The sequence below is a fragment of the Amblyomma mixtum genome, chromosome 9, assembly GCF_055824585.1.
Source record: "Amblyomma mixtum isolate Tamu chromosome 9, ASM5582458v1, whole genome shotgun sequence".
Classification (NCBI taxonomy): Eukaryota; Metazoa; Arthropoda; class Arachnida; order Ixodida; family Ixodidae; genus Amblyomma; species Amblyomma mixtum.
The window spans coordinates 106,095,846-106,111,784 of NC_143020.1; the positions used below are offsets into that span (position 1 = coordinate 106,095,846).

Consider the following 15,939-nt stretch of genomic DNA (forward strand, 5'->3'; position numbering starts at 1 on the left):
TGGGCCTAATTTGCAGCTATGTAGTCTCTGACTGAATCTATGTATTCACAGAAACCTAAAAAAATAAAAGCAAAAGCAAAGCCACCACGCGAATGCCTGAAAGGCATTCCATGCGTTGGTGGACTCCTCCCACCGTCGGTGGGGAATTAAAAAGAAATGGCGGGAGCCGGATGTTAATCCGATTTAAATGAGGTCGGCCGCACAGGGCAATAATTCGAAGCTCCTAAGAATGCTCGGAGCGTGTAGATCGAGTTGCCGCGGCAAAGAGACGAGTTCAGATTTCTCTTCAGTGCACCTTTAAAACAACCAAAAAACAGCGCAATCTGCTGCTGATGCGAAAAAATGTATCGTATGAAAACAAATTTTTTTTATTCCTTGGAACCAACGAAGGGATGTCGTTTAATTAGCATGCTCTCATCAAGGCTAGTCGATATTCCCTTATTTTTTCCACAAATAATCGCTCTCTACTACCATTTAACTCATCAGCTTACCCCTAGAGAGCTACTGAATTCTCGCCCATGGTGAGTTCACCTATGTAGTCATTGATGTATCGAGGGAAATTCACTAAACGTGGCGGACATTGCAATCAAATGCATAATTATTCATTAGATTTCGCCCAAAACGCGGCCATACGGCTACAGAGGAAAGCTATGCACTGCATCGAATATCTTCGCACTTGAAGAAAACATTGCTAGATTGCTAGAAAAGCGTCTGCTTCTCACTTGCGGTAGACCCACGTTCGAGCGGTAACTAGGCTGAAGTTTTCTGGAACTGCAATAGTTCTCCTATGGTTGTGTAGTTTTTCTTTGTAGCCGTATTGTTGTGCTCGTAGGGGTGGAAAGCATGTGCCTCCGTGGCGCAATCGGCTAGCGCGTTCGGCTGTTAACCGAAAGGTTGGAGGTTCGAGCCCTCCCGGGGGCGTGCATATATTTTTTTTTAATCTGCAGCTAATTGGCATCTTTTGTCTGTCTCCTACACCAAAATGCAGATGCCGCGGCCGGAATTTCATCTCGCACCCTCGTATCATTCGAACGCCGCGAATCACCCCAATGTGTTCACTGAAACTGAGATCCTTGCTGCGCCTTTCCTTTTCTCGTGAAAGTACCCTTTTCAGTGCGGAAGCAATTTTACCCGCATTTTCGGCGAAAGCCGTTGGATGAGTGAAGCCTCCTGATGGGTCACGTGACTCAATTCGCAGCGGCTCTAAAAATAGCTCTGAAGTGATTTGGCAATGGCCCTGAAGGTTGGATGTGGTTGTTTTTTCTTCTGCTTTTCTAATCAATTAGCTTTAAGCGGTAACATATTCAGTAATATTCCTAATCGAAAAACAGCACAAAATAAATAAACTAATTAAAAATCCCCCGTGTCCCTTGGTTGCTGTGGCTGTTGGCTTCTCTCACATTACCCTCACAAGGTAATGCCCACGTATGTCACGGACCTCCCAAAAGTTTGACCTTGAGGTGACCTTGGCTGAAATCGACGAAGATTGAATGGTGGCTTCCTGAGCTAGGTAATACGGCATGTCTCCAACGTGGCCGATGCCCAAATATGGCATGTACCACCCGAAATTCGCCCTTGGAATGACCTCGGCCGAATATGACTGCCGGTGAATCTGGGTGTGCTCGGGTAGAAGACAGCCTTGACCAAGTCTCGAAATGGAATTGGCCAAACGCTGAAATTTGAGTGACCCGCTCACTAAAATTTGAAAATTGAGTTTACCCACGTTCGGAACCGACCTGGGTCACCCCCAAAATGGACTTGACCCACCCCCCAAAATTTGAGTGGCTACCCACTGGAGTTTGAAACTTGAGCTGATTCACATTCTGAGCCGACCAAGGACATCCCAAAAAGGGCTTGGCCCACCCTCGAAATTTGGCAGCCCACCCCCGAAAATTCGGAACCGACTTGAGACACCTCGAGACTGGGTTTGGCCTTCCCTCAAAATATGGGTGGCCCGCCGTGCTCTCGCACAACATTCTGTGCTTAGCAAAGCTTAACCGCCAGCCACTTTTTTTGGAGCCGGATTCTTGTAGTCGTACGGTCATTAACTTTGTGTCTCCGTGGCGCATTGCGAGAAGAAAAAAGCCTCCGTGGCGCAATCGGCTAGCGCGTTCGGCTGTTAACCGAAAGGTTGGAGGTTCGAGCCCTCCCGGGGGCGGCAAAATTTTTTTCTTTTTTGCACTACGGCTCATTGCCGTCTTTTGCCTTTCTCCTCCATCAAAATGCGGCCGGGTTCAAACCAGATTCCTTCGGCTCAGCAACCGAGCACTCGAACCACTGGGCCGACTGGGTCATCGCGGCTGGTTCGTAGGGTAGAAGGGAAGGCACAGCAACTCTCCTTCCAGACAGCTTTGTCGGCCGTGAAACGAACTCGCCACACTGACAATTCTGCAAACTCGAATAAAATGAACACCTCATTTGAAATTTAACGAACATTGCGTAGGGCACTTCAGACTTCTTACGAGCTATGAATGCGAAGGCATTTGTGTCTCATCGTGGACTACTAGTTAACTATATTTGCTTACAAGTTAGTAACAAGTACTAACCTATCAGAGACGTTTCGCAATGACCAGACGATATACGCGTACGTACAAAATGCAGTTGTAACCAAGCCGCTAGTGACGTCACATCCGGTTTTCACTGCCAGTTTGGCGACGTCACATCCGGATTAACTTTCGATAGCCCCACTTCCGGTTTTCATTACGTCTGGCGACGTCACTTCCGGATTAACTTTCGAGAGCACCACTTCCGGATTTCATTAGGTCTGGTGACATAACTTCCGGATTAACTTTCGAGAGCCTGCGTTCAACAAAAAAGAAAAAAAACACTCATTAACCACTCCGGATGGGTCTCAGCCCTCCCATTCTGTAATTGAGCCCGAGGGAACGGTCATCAAAGGCAGGAACCAAGCCAGGGGTTTCGAAAGCCGGTTTCGCGCTCAGGCAGAGACCCGTATATCGTCAACGTGGATGAGTAGGTCCGAAATCGCGGCTAGCGACTAGGCGATCAGCCTGAAGAACTGATCCTATGAAGCATGACCTCTGTTCTACTCAAGATCTTCGATCGGAAGCCATCCTAACAGAGCCTACAAAGTCCACCAGTTTTCATAAGAATTGCTGAAAATAACATAGGCTCTTCGATTTGTCTTCAGAAATGTGCTTCGAATATTCTAGTTTAGCAGCCTACTAGGCCGTCTGTTTTTAATGCCAGTGCACACATATATTTGCGGAAAAGTATACTAGGTGGCCAACAAGCACCACTGTTACAACAAATTTGACAATACGCGCAGTCGCTTGATATCAATGAAACATTCGCCACAGGAAAGATGGTTGGTCACTGAATCACATTTCTGGTGGAATCGGACTGTTCGAAGCCCGGTCACAGGTGCGCTGTGCTTTACGTGAAGCCGTGAAATACGAAAAGCAAAGCACAATGAAGCACCAACGCCCAGCGCCACATCCCTCCGTCTAAAATTGCACCCCGAAAACTGCTCTGCACGCTTCTGTCGTGCACATGTTCCCGCACCTACATCACGACTGCGAAGCATTGCTGTTCCTGCGTTACCGAAGGTCCTCCTGAATAACAGCGTAATTTTCAAAATAACTGAAACTAAGGGCCATGTAGCTCCCAGCGTTTTGAAAACATCTGCCCGTCTCCGCCTCCGTGGCGCAATCGGCTAGCGCGTTCGGCTGTTAACCGAAAGGTTGGAGGTTCGAGCCCTCCCGGGGGCGATACGCAAACATTTTGTTATGCATGTTCCTAGTCTTGCGCACTTTGTTTATCTTCTACGTTGTATTTTCGACGTTGCTGTTATGGTTCGGCAGCTCCAATCTGTGTTGCTTTTTTTCATCCATACCTTGTCTTTGTTATTCGAACTTTGCGGCAATTCCAGGATTTCTGAAGTTCCCTTTACCTCTTCCCTTTCCGCAAAGCCGGTCTGCGCGATATATAGGTATACAAATAAATAAATACAATATACTTTTGACGCCTATATACTATAACTGCGCACTCATGTTGGTCAAATGTTTAGGGGAATCCCCCAAGGTGGAGTAGATTTGTAATAAGGGAGTAATTACTCATTGGCATCCACCCAAGCGCAGCCATACGGCTACAAAGGAAAGCTATACAGCTTTCTCAGAAACTTCGTAGTTAAAGAAAAATTCGTCCTGGTCCGGGGTAGCCGTATGGCTGCGCTTGGGTGGATGCCAATGAGTAATTACTCCCTTATTGCGCACTCATGTATTTTTATTTCTATCAGTTGCTCCTTTTGTTTCTGTGGTCGCATATGGTAACCACAGCACTCGATCAATTGATTGATTGATTGACTGATCGACTTTTTAATGGATTGACTGACTGTCTGATTGAGTGATTTACAGAGTGGTTGATTGATTGACGGAGTGATTGATTCATTGACTCACTGATTGATCAATTGATTGACTGACCAATTGATTGAATGACTGATTGATTGATTGATTGATTGATTGATTGATTGATTGATTGATTGATTGATTGATTGATTGATTGATTGATTGATTGATTGATTGATTGATTGATTGATTGATTGATTGATTGATTGATTGATTGATTGATTGATTGATTGATTGATTGATTGATCGATCGATCGATCGATCGATTCACTCCTCTTTTCCGCAGTGAAATACCGGTCTTCATCGCCTCCCTCGTGTGGCTGCATGCGGACTACGCCACCCGATCTCCGCACGCCAGGGATCTGATGAGCTGCGTCCGCTTCGCGCGCATGTCGGCGGACGAACTCATTCACTGCTTCTTCCCGCCACTGCGCCCCGAAGTAGTCGAGATTCCGGAAGTCAGGGAGCTCCTGTTGGCCGGATGTTGGTGCGTGCTGATGGCTTCCGCTTCCGGTGCGCAGCGCGCAGGGACTTGCAAGCGCCTGATGCCTTCCGGGGTCATGTTCTACCCCCCCCCCCCCCCCCTCCACCCATCTTAAGCCTATATTCTCAACTAGGCTATAGTCAGGCAGGTTTCAGCCGCTCTCCTTAGGCCTTGACTGATTCACGTTCAAAACGCAGTTCGCCGCCGCTCATCACGCTGATAAACAGGATGTCCCAGGTTATTGCGAAAACTTCGCGATCCGCCTCGTTCGCCAGCTAACATAGGCGCGTGCACAGGAAAGGAAGGGGGGAATGGACCCCTTAATAGACATGACGAAAGAAGGAGGGGGGGGGGGGGGCGCAAATTCTGTTACATATTCTTCTCTGCTACCCGGACGGCATGAACACGCAGCGCCATGAATTTTGGCCCAAGCTTTAGGAGATGCCTGTGCAGTCCTATGCCGGCCAATAAAGCAAGGAGGATGCATACTAGGTCAATACTGGGATTAAATGTAATAAAGTGGAGTGGCACGGTGACGACTAAGCAATGAACCACGTCAGTATCATCATACGCCCAGAAGTTCAAATTTCTTTGTTAGCATACTGTGTATGTCTGAAAAGGCTCACACTTGCAGTCAGAAAGAAAAAAAAATATCGAGTGATCACGCAGTGCTTTGTTTAGCTCATTTATTTGCCGCATTATCCGGCCACTTCTTGTTCAGTTTAGGAGACGTACTGCCCTTGTCGAAAGTAAAAAGTTCAAAGGCTTCGTTCCTAGGACCTGTAGTGGGGCTTTCGTGCACATGTGCAACGGGAGTTCTTTTTGCCTTTGAGAGATTTGTAACGCTTATAGCAATGTGTAACGAGTTACGCTGTATTGGCCACAAGAAAACACGTTGGGCTTCATGCTTTTGACAAAAGTCTGGAGTGGTTTTCCTCCAGTATTTAAGTCTTAAAGGGGCACTGAGGAGAAATACAAGTTAGCTTGTATCGGTATGGTACTCCGTTCTAACTCCAAATGTACCACTATAACCGAAAATGTATTTTGTAAACGGTAGAAACGAGCAAACGAAATACAAGTGTTGCCATCTCCAGGCAGATTTCGGAAGTAAAATGCATGCGTCACCACCGATTTCTTGGCACGAATCCTTGAGGCTACTCTACACCGCCCTTCAGTTCAAAACGGTAGCAACACGCCCTTTTCGGTAATGACGTCACGAGTTCGAACCGACCAGAGGGAAGATTTTTAAATCCAATTTTGGCGTCGATAAATGCATGTTTTAATGCAGGAAAGACGACATTACGGACAGCTATAGTCACAGAACCAATTTTTGCTTAGAACGATAGTTAGATGGAGTTGTCCTCGGTTTCCTTTTAAGACGACAGAAAACAAGGCTTGTTCGGAGCTATATCTAGCCTCAGTGTTTAGGGGTGCGCGTTTGTCGGCCTCGTTGTTGCGCAGTTACCTGTGCGCCCAACTGCAGCAGTGCTGCCACCTGTTCCCGCAGTACGCAACCAAGCCCCGCAAGTACAGAGGACACCACAAGTGCCACCTCTGGGTGAGTGATCTATGTGGAAAGTTTTGGAGGCTGTTTTTTATAGGCAGCGTAATTGGAGGAAATACTCGACATATAGTTAACAGTGTGAAGATTTATCCAGCGCCGGTACCGGATGTGGTGCTAGCCGTCTTTCTCCGTCCAGCTCTCTCTCTCTCTCTCTCAGAGCATGCAAATGTATTAAGAAAATTGACCTACTCCTTACAACTCCGTTTGGCTTCATGAAATAAGAAGCACTATAGCGGTCGTTGTCTCGAGCGTTTCATCACATACTCGTACCCAGCTCAGAACTGCGAAGCGATATGTGGTTAGGTGATCCTCGGTGAATCGTTTGAACCTGTTAGCATATTCTGTTGCAGCTAATTCTGCCATAACTAACGCCTATAAGTCGAACATCGTTATAACGAAACAGTTTATAACGAAATATTGGCTATAACGAAGTAATGACGACTCCCTTAGAAGCTCGGTCAACAATGCCTATAACGAAGTTACGGTTATAACGAAGTAATCGCCGAGACCCTTAAACTTCGCTATAACGAGGTTCGCATGATCAAGTGTGACGGCGGTCGCCATTCCCGCCTGCACAGACCCTTCTAAGGCATTGATGAGGGTAATCCTTGAGCACGAACTCAGTGTTACCTGTTATATTACTCACGCCTGTACTTTAGTTCTATCGCTTCTCTCTCTCTCCTGGCTCCGTTACAGACTCTCCCCGAGCCGAGGGAAACAGAGGACGAGGTTCGACTACAGCTGGACATCCTGCGCGAGACGTACCTGCAGAGGGGAGAGTGCGACGGACACGGCGATGAGGGGGAGGCGGTGTCACCCAAGTCGCGGCTGCAGTCACTGGTCAGCACCCTGCTGCACAGACACCGCTTCATCAACCTGCACCACTACGAGCCGGTACGTTAGTCGGCGCTGCACATTTGTTCAGAATATAAAGACTAACCTGAAGTGCACATGCGTTCGTTGCTGGGCGCCCTCTTCCAGTAACCACGGCGGTTTCCCAGTGGTTTCAGCCGCGCATGCGGAAAGTGTAGGATGTGATCTCAAAGCAGGGTGGCCACTTATACACACCGGTTTTTCAATAGATATACAAGCCTTCTTCCGGTCTTGTTTATGACTTGTCGAGGGTGAAATGATTGGGACAATACAAGCCTTGGGACCCTACCTCTTCAACACCAAAAACACGTTAGCCATGACGCCCTTTGACCAAATTGCCGTGTGACAACATATTAAATAGATTCCGAGTGCCATTTCCGGCGCGGATCCCGAACTGAGAGGGCGCTATAGTCGAATACAACTCAAGAACGCAGCGGCTTTTCCCTGTCAAAAGAACCCCTTCAAGTACCCCCTCCAAGCAGGATCCCCTTAAAAACAGGAAGTGGTAGACGAAATGGGATAATACCTTCCCTCTATGTTCAGGGATAGACCCCCCTCTCCATTGTGGCGCTGCTCCCTACTTTGTCACGCTAGCAACGCCATGAGAAGCAGCCGACGCCACTGGCTGGAAGGGGGGTCCTTTGAGGGGGAAAAGCCGCTGCCTTCTTAAGTTGTATCCAACTATACCCTTTTTGGACAATTATGAGAGTTTTGATTCCTTTTTGTGTCGGTGAGGCGCCTGGGGAGGTGGCTGACACCTTCCACATGGTTTGGGCTTGTCAATCAAACCCAGCTATCCCCCCCCCCTCCCCGAAACCCACCTGAGAGGATTGGGAGGCGGCCTTGCTCGGCTGTCGTGACCTAAAGAACCAAAAGGCCTTGGTTCAAAGGACGCGGGCAACGTTGCTTGCCAATGGGGCCCCGGAATAGGGGCTCCACCTAGTATTGTGCGGGGAAAGGGCCAATAGGGTCCTACCCCAATCACCTTTCTGTAAAAGTTAATAGACGGTAAATGTTTTTCACCGCCACCACCCCCAGGCGGAACAATTCCGGAAATAATGATTTTGAGTCTGATCTCTCGTGCATCTTGATGTCACCAGCGCCCCCATATGACTGGTGTGTCTGAGAGTGAGTGTCGTCGTTCGTCCGACTGCGTTCGCATGGCCAGGACCCCGAGGAGGCAGAGCGGGCCGGCTCGCTGCCGCCGATGCTGCGGTCGTTCGGCAAACGGCGCTATTCGGTGCAGAGGCGACTCAACTGGACCGACCACCCGTGGCGCCAAGTGGGATTCAGCGACCGACTGGGGGCGCCCGCTGGCGAGCCCGTTATTGCCCTGCTCGGAGGCGCCGACCCCGACAGGCCTGAGCGAGTCGCCACCGGTGAGTGGGTGGGAATGCTCATGTCCATCCCTCCCACCCTGCCATTAACCACTCATCACAACGACGCCAAATCCTCCATACACCAGAAGGCACCGTGGGAGAGTGAGAACTCACGCTCGCTCAGGAATATTTTGCGCCTCCCAGCCGCACGCTCGTTCTACCGCTACGGTGTGACGTCACGGTTGCTATGCACAGCTGCGCCCCCCACCGGCGCGCCGGTTGCTAAGGAGGGGAGGAGGTTGCGCCGCTGCGCGGAGGAGAGGCCACAGTTGGCACGATTCCAACGCGCGGACGGACACCGCGAGTACGAGCCATAAAAGGCTTTCGCCTTAAAGGTTGGCTCGTACTGAAATGCGAACACGCTCATAGTGACTCACTCTCACATATCGCACGTATCACCGATTGCCACCCTCACACGCCAAGCACCTGCAATGTATCGGTACAAAGAGATTAAGCCTTGTTACTAGAAAGCAGTTTAAAAGCACAAAAAAATTAAGTACATCTGCAAGACTGCCTTCCTGCTGAACAAAAAGAAATCATGTACAAAACGTGTTCGTTACCTCATTTAAAAAAAAAAATATCTACTCAGGTGTATGTACCGTCCAATGCAGGGAAAAGCAGCTGGAAAAGGACAGGGTTAATTGGAGAGACATGGGAGAGGCCTTTGCCCTGCAGTGGGCGTAGCCAGGATGATGACGATGATGATGTAGCAATTTACTTTTATCTTAAAGAACCGCAAACAAACCGACATGATTCAACATGCACTTGCCTTTTCAAAGGGGTAAAGTGTTGAAAAAAACAAACACACAGGAAGAAAAGCGCTTGCCAAGAGCTACTTGCAGCCGATCAGAGTAACGATCAAAGCAGATGACAGCTATAGCAGCGCTTGCCTCAATCTCTTTTTATTTGGTGTTCGTATTTTACACCACTTTACCTCTTTTGAGATCATGAACAGTCCAGGCCGCGTGCAAGATCTATTGTGTTTGCTCTCACAACGCACTACCGTTAAGTCGAACTCGCTTAATTCGAACATCCGGTTTATTCGAAATGACACTTTGGTTCCGTAAATATCGCATCACTTGTATTAAGCATGCGCCTCTTAATTCTAACTACGCATAATTCGAATAAAGCGTCAGTTTTCATGTTCGAATGATCAAGGTTCCATGTGTTTGCATAATGCATTTCTTGAATTTCTTTTATTGACAAAAACTGGGAAAATTTGGTTTTTCCGTGTTCGATTTTTCGACTGGAGCATTCGGAGCTGGAAAATGATGACGAGGGTGGAGACAGAATTGGTTTGGTTTATGAGGGTTTAACGTCCCAAAGCGACTCAGGCTGTGAGGGACGCCGTAGTGAAGGGCTCCGGAAATTTAGACCACCTGGGGTTCTCACACGGGCCTCTAGAATTTCGCCTCTATCGAAATTCGACTGCCACGGCCGGGATCGAACCCGCGTCTTTCGGGTCAGCAGCCGAGCGCGATAACCACTGAGCCACCCGCTCTGCCCACGACCTCTTAAATACGCCCTTACAATCACCCAATGAAGTTTCCCTTCTTGCTTTCAGGGTTATGCATGGCGCGACTCTATCCAAAGAAGTGCCCGTTCTTCAAGCGCTTCGGCATCCTTCCCCGTCCGCTGTACCATATGAGGGCCGTGTGCTTCAACAGGACCGTCTACGTGGTCGGTGAGTGCTTCCGGCGAAAAAAAGTTCTCGCTTTAGCCGCAGCGTATTTACCAATCAAATCACGAAGTGTACATCCTCAATCCTCGCAAGTGGCAGTTGTTGCCAGCTTTCAGACACTGCAGAACTACCCCGTAAACCCTGAAAAGCGTGTCAGTAGACAATATGACAGTCGAACCCCGTTATAACGAAATGGTTTATGACGAAATAATGGATATAACGAAGAAATGACGATTCTCCTTGGAATCTCTGTCAAGACGGGCTATAAAGAAGCTACCGCTATAAGGAAGTCATCGCTGGGCACCTTCAACTTCGTTTTAACGCGGTTCAACTGTATAAATTTTTGTTGTGTCGCATGAAATTAGGAAGACCCGTGCCGAATCCGGTGAGTGAGTGAGTGAGTAGAAACTTTATTGATTTATAAGATTTAGCCTGCGGTGGAGGTCTTCTTCAAGTCTTCTCTTCAAGTCTTGAGGTTGCCTCCTTAGCCTTGGGTGGTCCCCTAGTCCAGGGCTCCACTGAGTCGGGCCACCTCGCTTGCGTGTGCTATGAGTGCCCTTTGGGCCTCTAGCTCGCAGCTGGTGAGCCGGCTCTCCCATTGCTCCGCACTTGGTGTGTCGTGTTTGTGGAACGATATGTTTCTGTCGCATTCCCATGTTATGTGGTATAGTGTTGGCCTCGCTTCGCACCAAGGGCATGTGGCGCGGTATTGTGTCGGGAACATCTTGCTTAGTATATATAAGTTGAGGAAGGAGCCTGTCTGTAGCTTCCGCCATTTTGCGGCTTCTTCCTTGCTTAGCTCTTTGTGTGGTGGGGGGTATTTGTATCTTAGCCCCCTGTATAAACTTAGTGTTTCAGAGTACCCAGCCCCTAGGCTAGTCCAGAGCTCCTCCGAGGCTTGTGACCCCCCAGCTCGGATAGTAAGCCCTCGAGCTAGTTCGTCCGCCCTTTCGTTGCCCCAGACCCCCGCGTGGCCTGGTATCCAAATTATGTTATGTTTCTCTCTCCTCCCCGAGGGTGTCCCCTCGCTGAGGATCCTGAGTGTCGTTTTGCCTACCCTTCCTTTTGTGTAGTTTCGACACGCTTCTTGTGAGTCTGTTATAATATTCAAGGGTCTCCCCTTTCTATCCCCCTCCCTCATTGCTAGGGCTATCGCTATCTCCTCCGCCTCTGCTACATTTGATGCCCTGGCCGTGAGGCTCGTTATGTGTTCTCCCTGGTGGTTGACGACTACCGCCGCCATTTTATTTCCTCGTTCACCATAGTACGGGGAAGCGTCGGTGTATACCGTGCTGTCCCTGTGCCCTATTGTTTTTTCATAGTATTCTGCTCTGGCTCTCCTCCTGCTGGCATGGAGGTTTGGGTCCATGTTGCGGGGGATGGGTTGTACGCTTATGTTTCTTCTTAGTGCGTCTGGTATGTTTGCCCTGTTGTTGTGATGGTTCTCCGTCTCCCGACCCAACCTAGTCAGAAGTGCTCGTCCGGTTCTTGTGTCGCTGAGTCTTTGAAGTTGTGCCTTTATTTGGCATTCACTCAGCTCTTCAAAAGTGTTGTTTAGCCCTAGTTGCATTAGCTTCTCGTTGGACGTGTTCCTTGGTAGATGTAAGGCTATCTTGTACGCTTTGCGAAGGATAGCTTCTGCTTGCTCTCTTTCAGCTTTGATGGTTACGTGGTATGGTAGTGAGTATGTTATTCGACTGACTATCAGGCTGTTCACCAGTCTGATTGTGTCTTCTTCCTTCATGCCATGCCTTTTGCTGGCTACTCTATTTATAATTCGGCCTACTTGCTCCGCCGCTTTGCGTAGCAGGCTGAGTGTGTGGCTGCATTTCCTGCTACCTTGCAGCCACATACCGAGTATTCTTATCATTCTTTGTTCCGGTATGTTCTGCCCTTCTAGTTTCACCTCGAGGTTAGCCTCTGTAGGGTGCCTTCCTACTCTGAGAAGTTCGGACTTTTCGGTGGAACACCTTAGTCCCCTCTTCTTCATGTATCCTTCAATGCAGGTGGCTGCCGCTTGTAGACTTTCTTCTTTGCTTCCTAGCGAGCCTTCGCTGGTCCATATGGTGATGTCATCCGCATACATTGCGTGTCTGATTCCTTGTATCTGGCTGAGCTCTTTGGCTAGGATGATCATTGATATGTTGAAGAGCACTGGTGATATCACTGAGCCCTGTGGAGTTCCCCTGCATGGTGTTTGAAAGACCTCGCTTCGTAGGTCTCCCAAACCCACCGTTGCAGTTCTGTTTGTGAGGAAGCTTCTCACGTAGTCGTGTGTTTTCTTTCCGCAGTTGGTGGCGTTGATGCCTTCCATGATTGCTGCGTGGGATACGTTGTCGAAGGCCCCTTTGATGTCCACGGCCATGACTACGTTTTCCCCTTTGCTTGGCATTGTTTCTAGTACTTCTTCTTTGAGCTGAAGCAGCACGTCTTGGGTCGATAGATGTTCCCTGAAGCCGAACATGGTGTTGGGGTACCATCCTCCGTCTTCTAGGTGTCTTTGTATTCTTTTAGTGATGATTCTTTCGAAAAGCTTGCCCAGACACGATGTTAGCGAGATAGGTCTGAGATTTTCTATCTGCAGTTTTTTGCCTGGTTTGGGTATCATAACGACTTCCGCGTGTTTCCACTCTTTCGGAACCGTTCCCTCTTCCCAGAGTTTGTTTAAGTATTTTGTGAGCTGTTCTACCGCTTCATCGCTGAGATTTCTTATCAATCCGGTGAATAAATTGCCAAATTCAAAACTGCCTGGGGATTTAATGACAGAACTTCGTGTGCAAAAGTAGGTACCGTTCCGTTGCCCCACGAAGGCAGACCATAGAAGTGCTCACGGTGAGCTTGAACTGTCTGCTTTCTGCCAATGACGGCACTGTAGATGCTGGCTGAGCATGACGTGGTTGATAACACCCCCCCCCCCCCCTGCCCCCTACTTGTCTTTCCAAATGCAGGGAGGGGATCGGCGTCCTCGATGCAAAAAAAGGAAGTCGTAAACATTAAATTAAACCAAGAAAAGCAGTGGAGAATTTTTTTTTTTTTTTCAAACTGGTGTTGACAAAACTGGAAAAGGCGCTGGGTCGTAATTTTAGGAGGAGTCAATTTTACACATAGTAGAAGAGACTGTCACATGACGCCGATGGAAGTCGATCTCACGACCTCCGCATGGGTTCGAATCCCACTGACATCATGTCGCTTGTCGTTTGAGGCATACCAGATAGATACGCGTGTGCCAACAAAGCACACGCGCATGCGGGAGCACACAAAGATGTCTGACACACACACAAAAAAAGAAAACCTTTTCGCCTCTGCGCAACGACAACAATATACTTCGCCAGACGCGAAACAATCCGCAACTCCTACGAAGAATAACAGTGCCGTTGACCGGCCGTGAATAATATACGCCTGTGAAAACCGCAAAACCCGACAACACACACGCATTACGTGTGTGCGGCTGAGCGGGCAATCGTAAAGGCGACGTCGTAATGTCACGCCACAGCCAACAGTAGCCGACAGGAGCCTGTGGCAAAGCCGCAGGGGATGGTGTGATGAGGAGACAGGGGATGGGTTTTTTTTTTTTGTTGTTATTCTCACTTCGAAAAATAGCCCAGCATCTTCCTGCGGCGTTCCCATCACAGACCGCCTCATTAATGTCTGAACAACCTCTGCTGGCCTACCCAATTTGACGCTTCTAGCGGTCGGCAAACCTTCGGAGAAGCGCTGACGCGGAAACTGCTTCGTGTCTGCCTGAAGGCGGCTTCGTACATAATGAAGTACTCCCAGATACGAGACGGCGGCTATTGTCGTCTGTTTACAGGTCGATTTTTTTTTCACTCTCTCTCGCCATATCGTGGACGCCCGTGGTGTTAACTTTGCCGCCACACGTACAGCTGTGGGTCCTACGCGAAACGAGGTGATGACTTATTTAACCTCCAGCCTCAACGCCATCTCCCTCGAAAAATAAACACATAAAAAATTATGAAAGCGGCAAATGACCGGAGACTAATTCTAGGGAAGCGAAAAAAAGAAATGAAAGGTTGGCGCCCCGGCATAAAGCGGGTTCGTAGATGGAAACGAAGAGAGCACGATGAGTAATCCAGAGGTGTCAAGACAGTGACGAGTTTATGTTTTTAAGACCGCAGACGTCGGGCAGAAATTAAGAAGTTAATTAACTTTCAACTTGGGGACTTCATATCTGGCCGTTGCGGTGGCTCAGTGGTTAGAGCGCTCGGCTGCTGAACCCGCGATGAGTGGGTTCAATTCCGGGCCACGGCGGCCGTATTTCCCCCAATGCGAAACACAAAAAGACGCCCGAGTACTGTGAGATGTCTGCTGCCGTTTAAGAACCCCAGGTGGTCGAAATCATTCCGGAGCCCTCCACTGCGGCATCTCTTTCTCTCGTTCTTCTTTTATTCCCTTCTCCGTCCCTTCCCTGGCTGTACGGCTGACGTGTCCGCCGGAAGTGAGACAGTTCATCATCATCATCATGAGCTTTACTACGCCCACTGCAAGACAAAGGCCTCTCCCATGTCTCTTCGATTAACCCTGTCCTTTGCCAGTAGCGCCACTGTATCCCCGCAAACTTCTTAATCTCATCCGTACACCTAACTTTCTGCCGACCCCTGCTACGTTTGCCTTCTCTTACTGCGCCTTTATTTACTCAACAGCAGAACTTGATAAAACTATAGATGCCTGCCTGAGCCGAAAACCTAACCAGAGTAGAGAACGAAGCATACAAAACGCATACAGATTCCATGCTGATAGAACCAAATTTCCCTTGCTTCCCACACGTCATCCGACGGTAGAATTTGTTGTCTTCTGAAATTGTACACCACATGTCACTTGAAATATTCGTGGCGCACTTGACAAGATACTTCGAAAATTCTTAACATTTTCACCGTGCGGAATTAAATGTGCCGCTTCTCAGCTGTTACTTTTTTCTGTGCTGTTTCAATTCATGTGCACCCGATACTGTCATTGCCTGAAAGTGAGGCCTACAGTATTATTGCTTGAGTGTTGTACACAAGTTTCCTGCCGACTCTACTGTGCCGTCATTTTCTGTGGCATATGTCCCAGGTGGACTGGACCTGCGCCAGGCAGCGCTCAAAGTGAAGCGCCCATCAAGGTGCTGCTTCGCATTGGACTTGGCCTCAATGAAGTGGCGAAGGTGGGTCGAGAATTGAAGCCATTTCGCTTCGCCACCAGAGACCAATTCTCCTGGTGGAGAACTCATGGCAGGCACTTCTCCGCATTGGTTGGGCGCCAAAGTGGTGAAACACGTTAAGTCGGTAATGGCTTACTGGATTCATTTTCCTAGCGGTTTTTTTTTTTTTTATAAACCTAAGACATCACACAAGGGACACTTGCCGTGTCTTGTGTGATGTCTTAGGTTGAATGTCTGGATTTGTAAAGAAAAAAACGCTAAGAAAATGAATCCAGTAAGCAAATGCCCTTTACTTCAACGTCGCCCAAGACAAGATGGCCGAACATACCTTTCAAGCTAAAACAAGGCAAAAATAAATACTTTTTTCGTTTGATTCTTCGAAAGCGCGTTTCATACATTCCATCCACAGCCTTAGCGCATCTCCTATCACCCT

General features: G+C 48.6%; 1 protein-coding gene and 4 non-coding genes across 5 annotated transcripts in view; 4 read left to right on the top strand and 1 right to left on the bottom strand.

Annotated features, from left to right (window-relative positions):
• Positions 1–15,939, top strand: part of LOC149330536 (uncharacterized) — a 31,340-nt gene that overhangs the window by 6,705 nt on the left and 8,696 nt on the right. Inside the window, exons 8-13 of the mRNA XM_089559441.1 lie at positions 4,654–4,854; positions 6,313–6,409; positions 7,112–7,309; positions 8,457–8,667; positions 10,232–10,351; positions 15,419–15,509. Of these exons, the coding sequence (XP_089415567.1) occupies positions 4,654–4,854; positions 6,313–6,409; positions 7,112–7,309; positions 8,457–8,667; positions 10,232–10,351; positions 15,419–15,509 (918 nt within the window). The remainder of the gene's footprint in view (positions 1–4,653; positions 4,855–6,312; positions 6,410–7,111; positions 7,310–8,456; positions 8,668–10,231; positions 10,352–15,418; positions 15,510–15,939) is intronic.
• On the top strand, positions 848–921 carry TRNAN-GUU (transfer RNA asparagine (anticodon GUU)). Its single transcript has one exon. It is a non-coding gene; the product is annotated as a tRNA-Asn (tRNA).
• Positions 2,085–2,158, top strand: TRNAN-GUU (transfer RNA asparagine (anticodon GUU)). Its single transcript has one exon. It is a non-coding gene; the product is annotated as a tRNA-Asn (tRNA).
• On the bottom strand, positions 2,835–3,042 carry LOC149330539 (small nucleolar RNA U3). Its single transcript, XR_016285895.1, has one exon. It is a non-coding gene; the product is annotated as a small nucleolar RNA U3 (small nucleolar RNA).
• TRNAN-GUU (transfer RNA asparagine (anticodon GUU)) lies at positions 3,658–3,731 on the top strand. Its single transcript has one exon. It is a non-coding gene; the product is annotated as a tRNA-Asn (tRNA).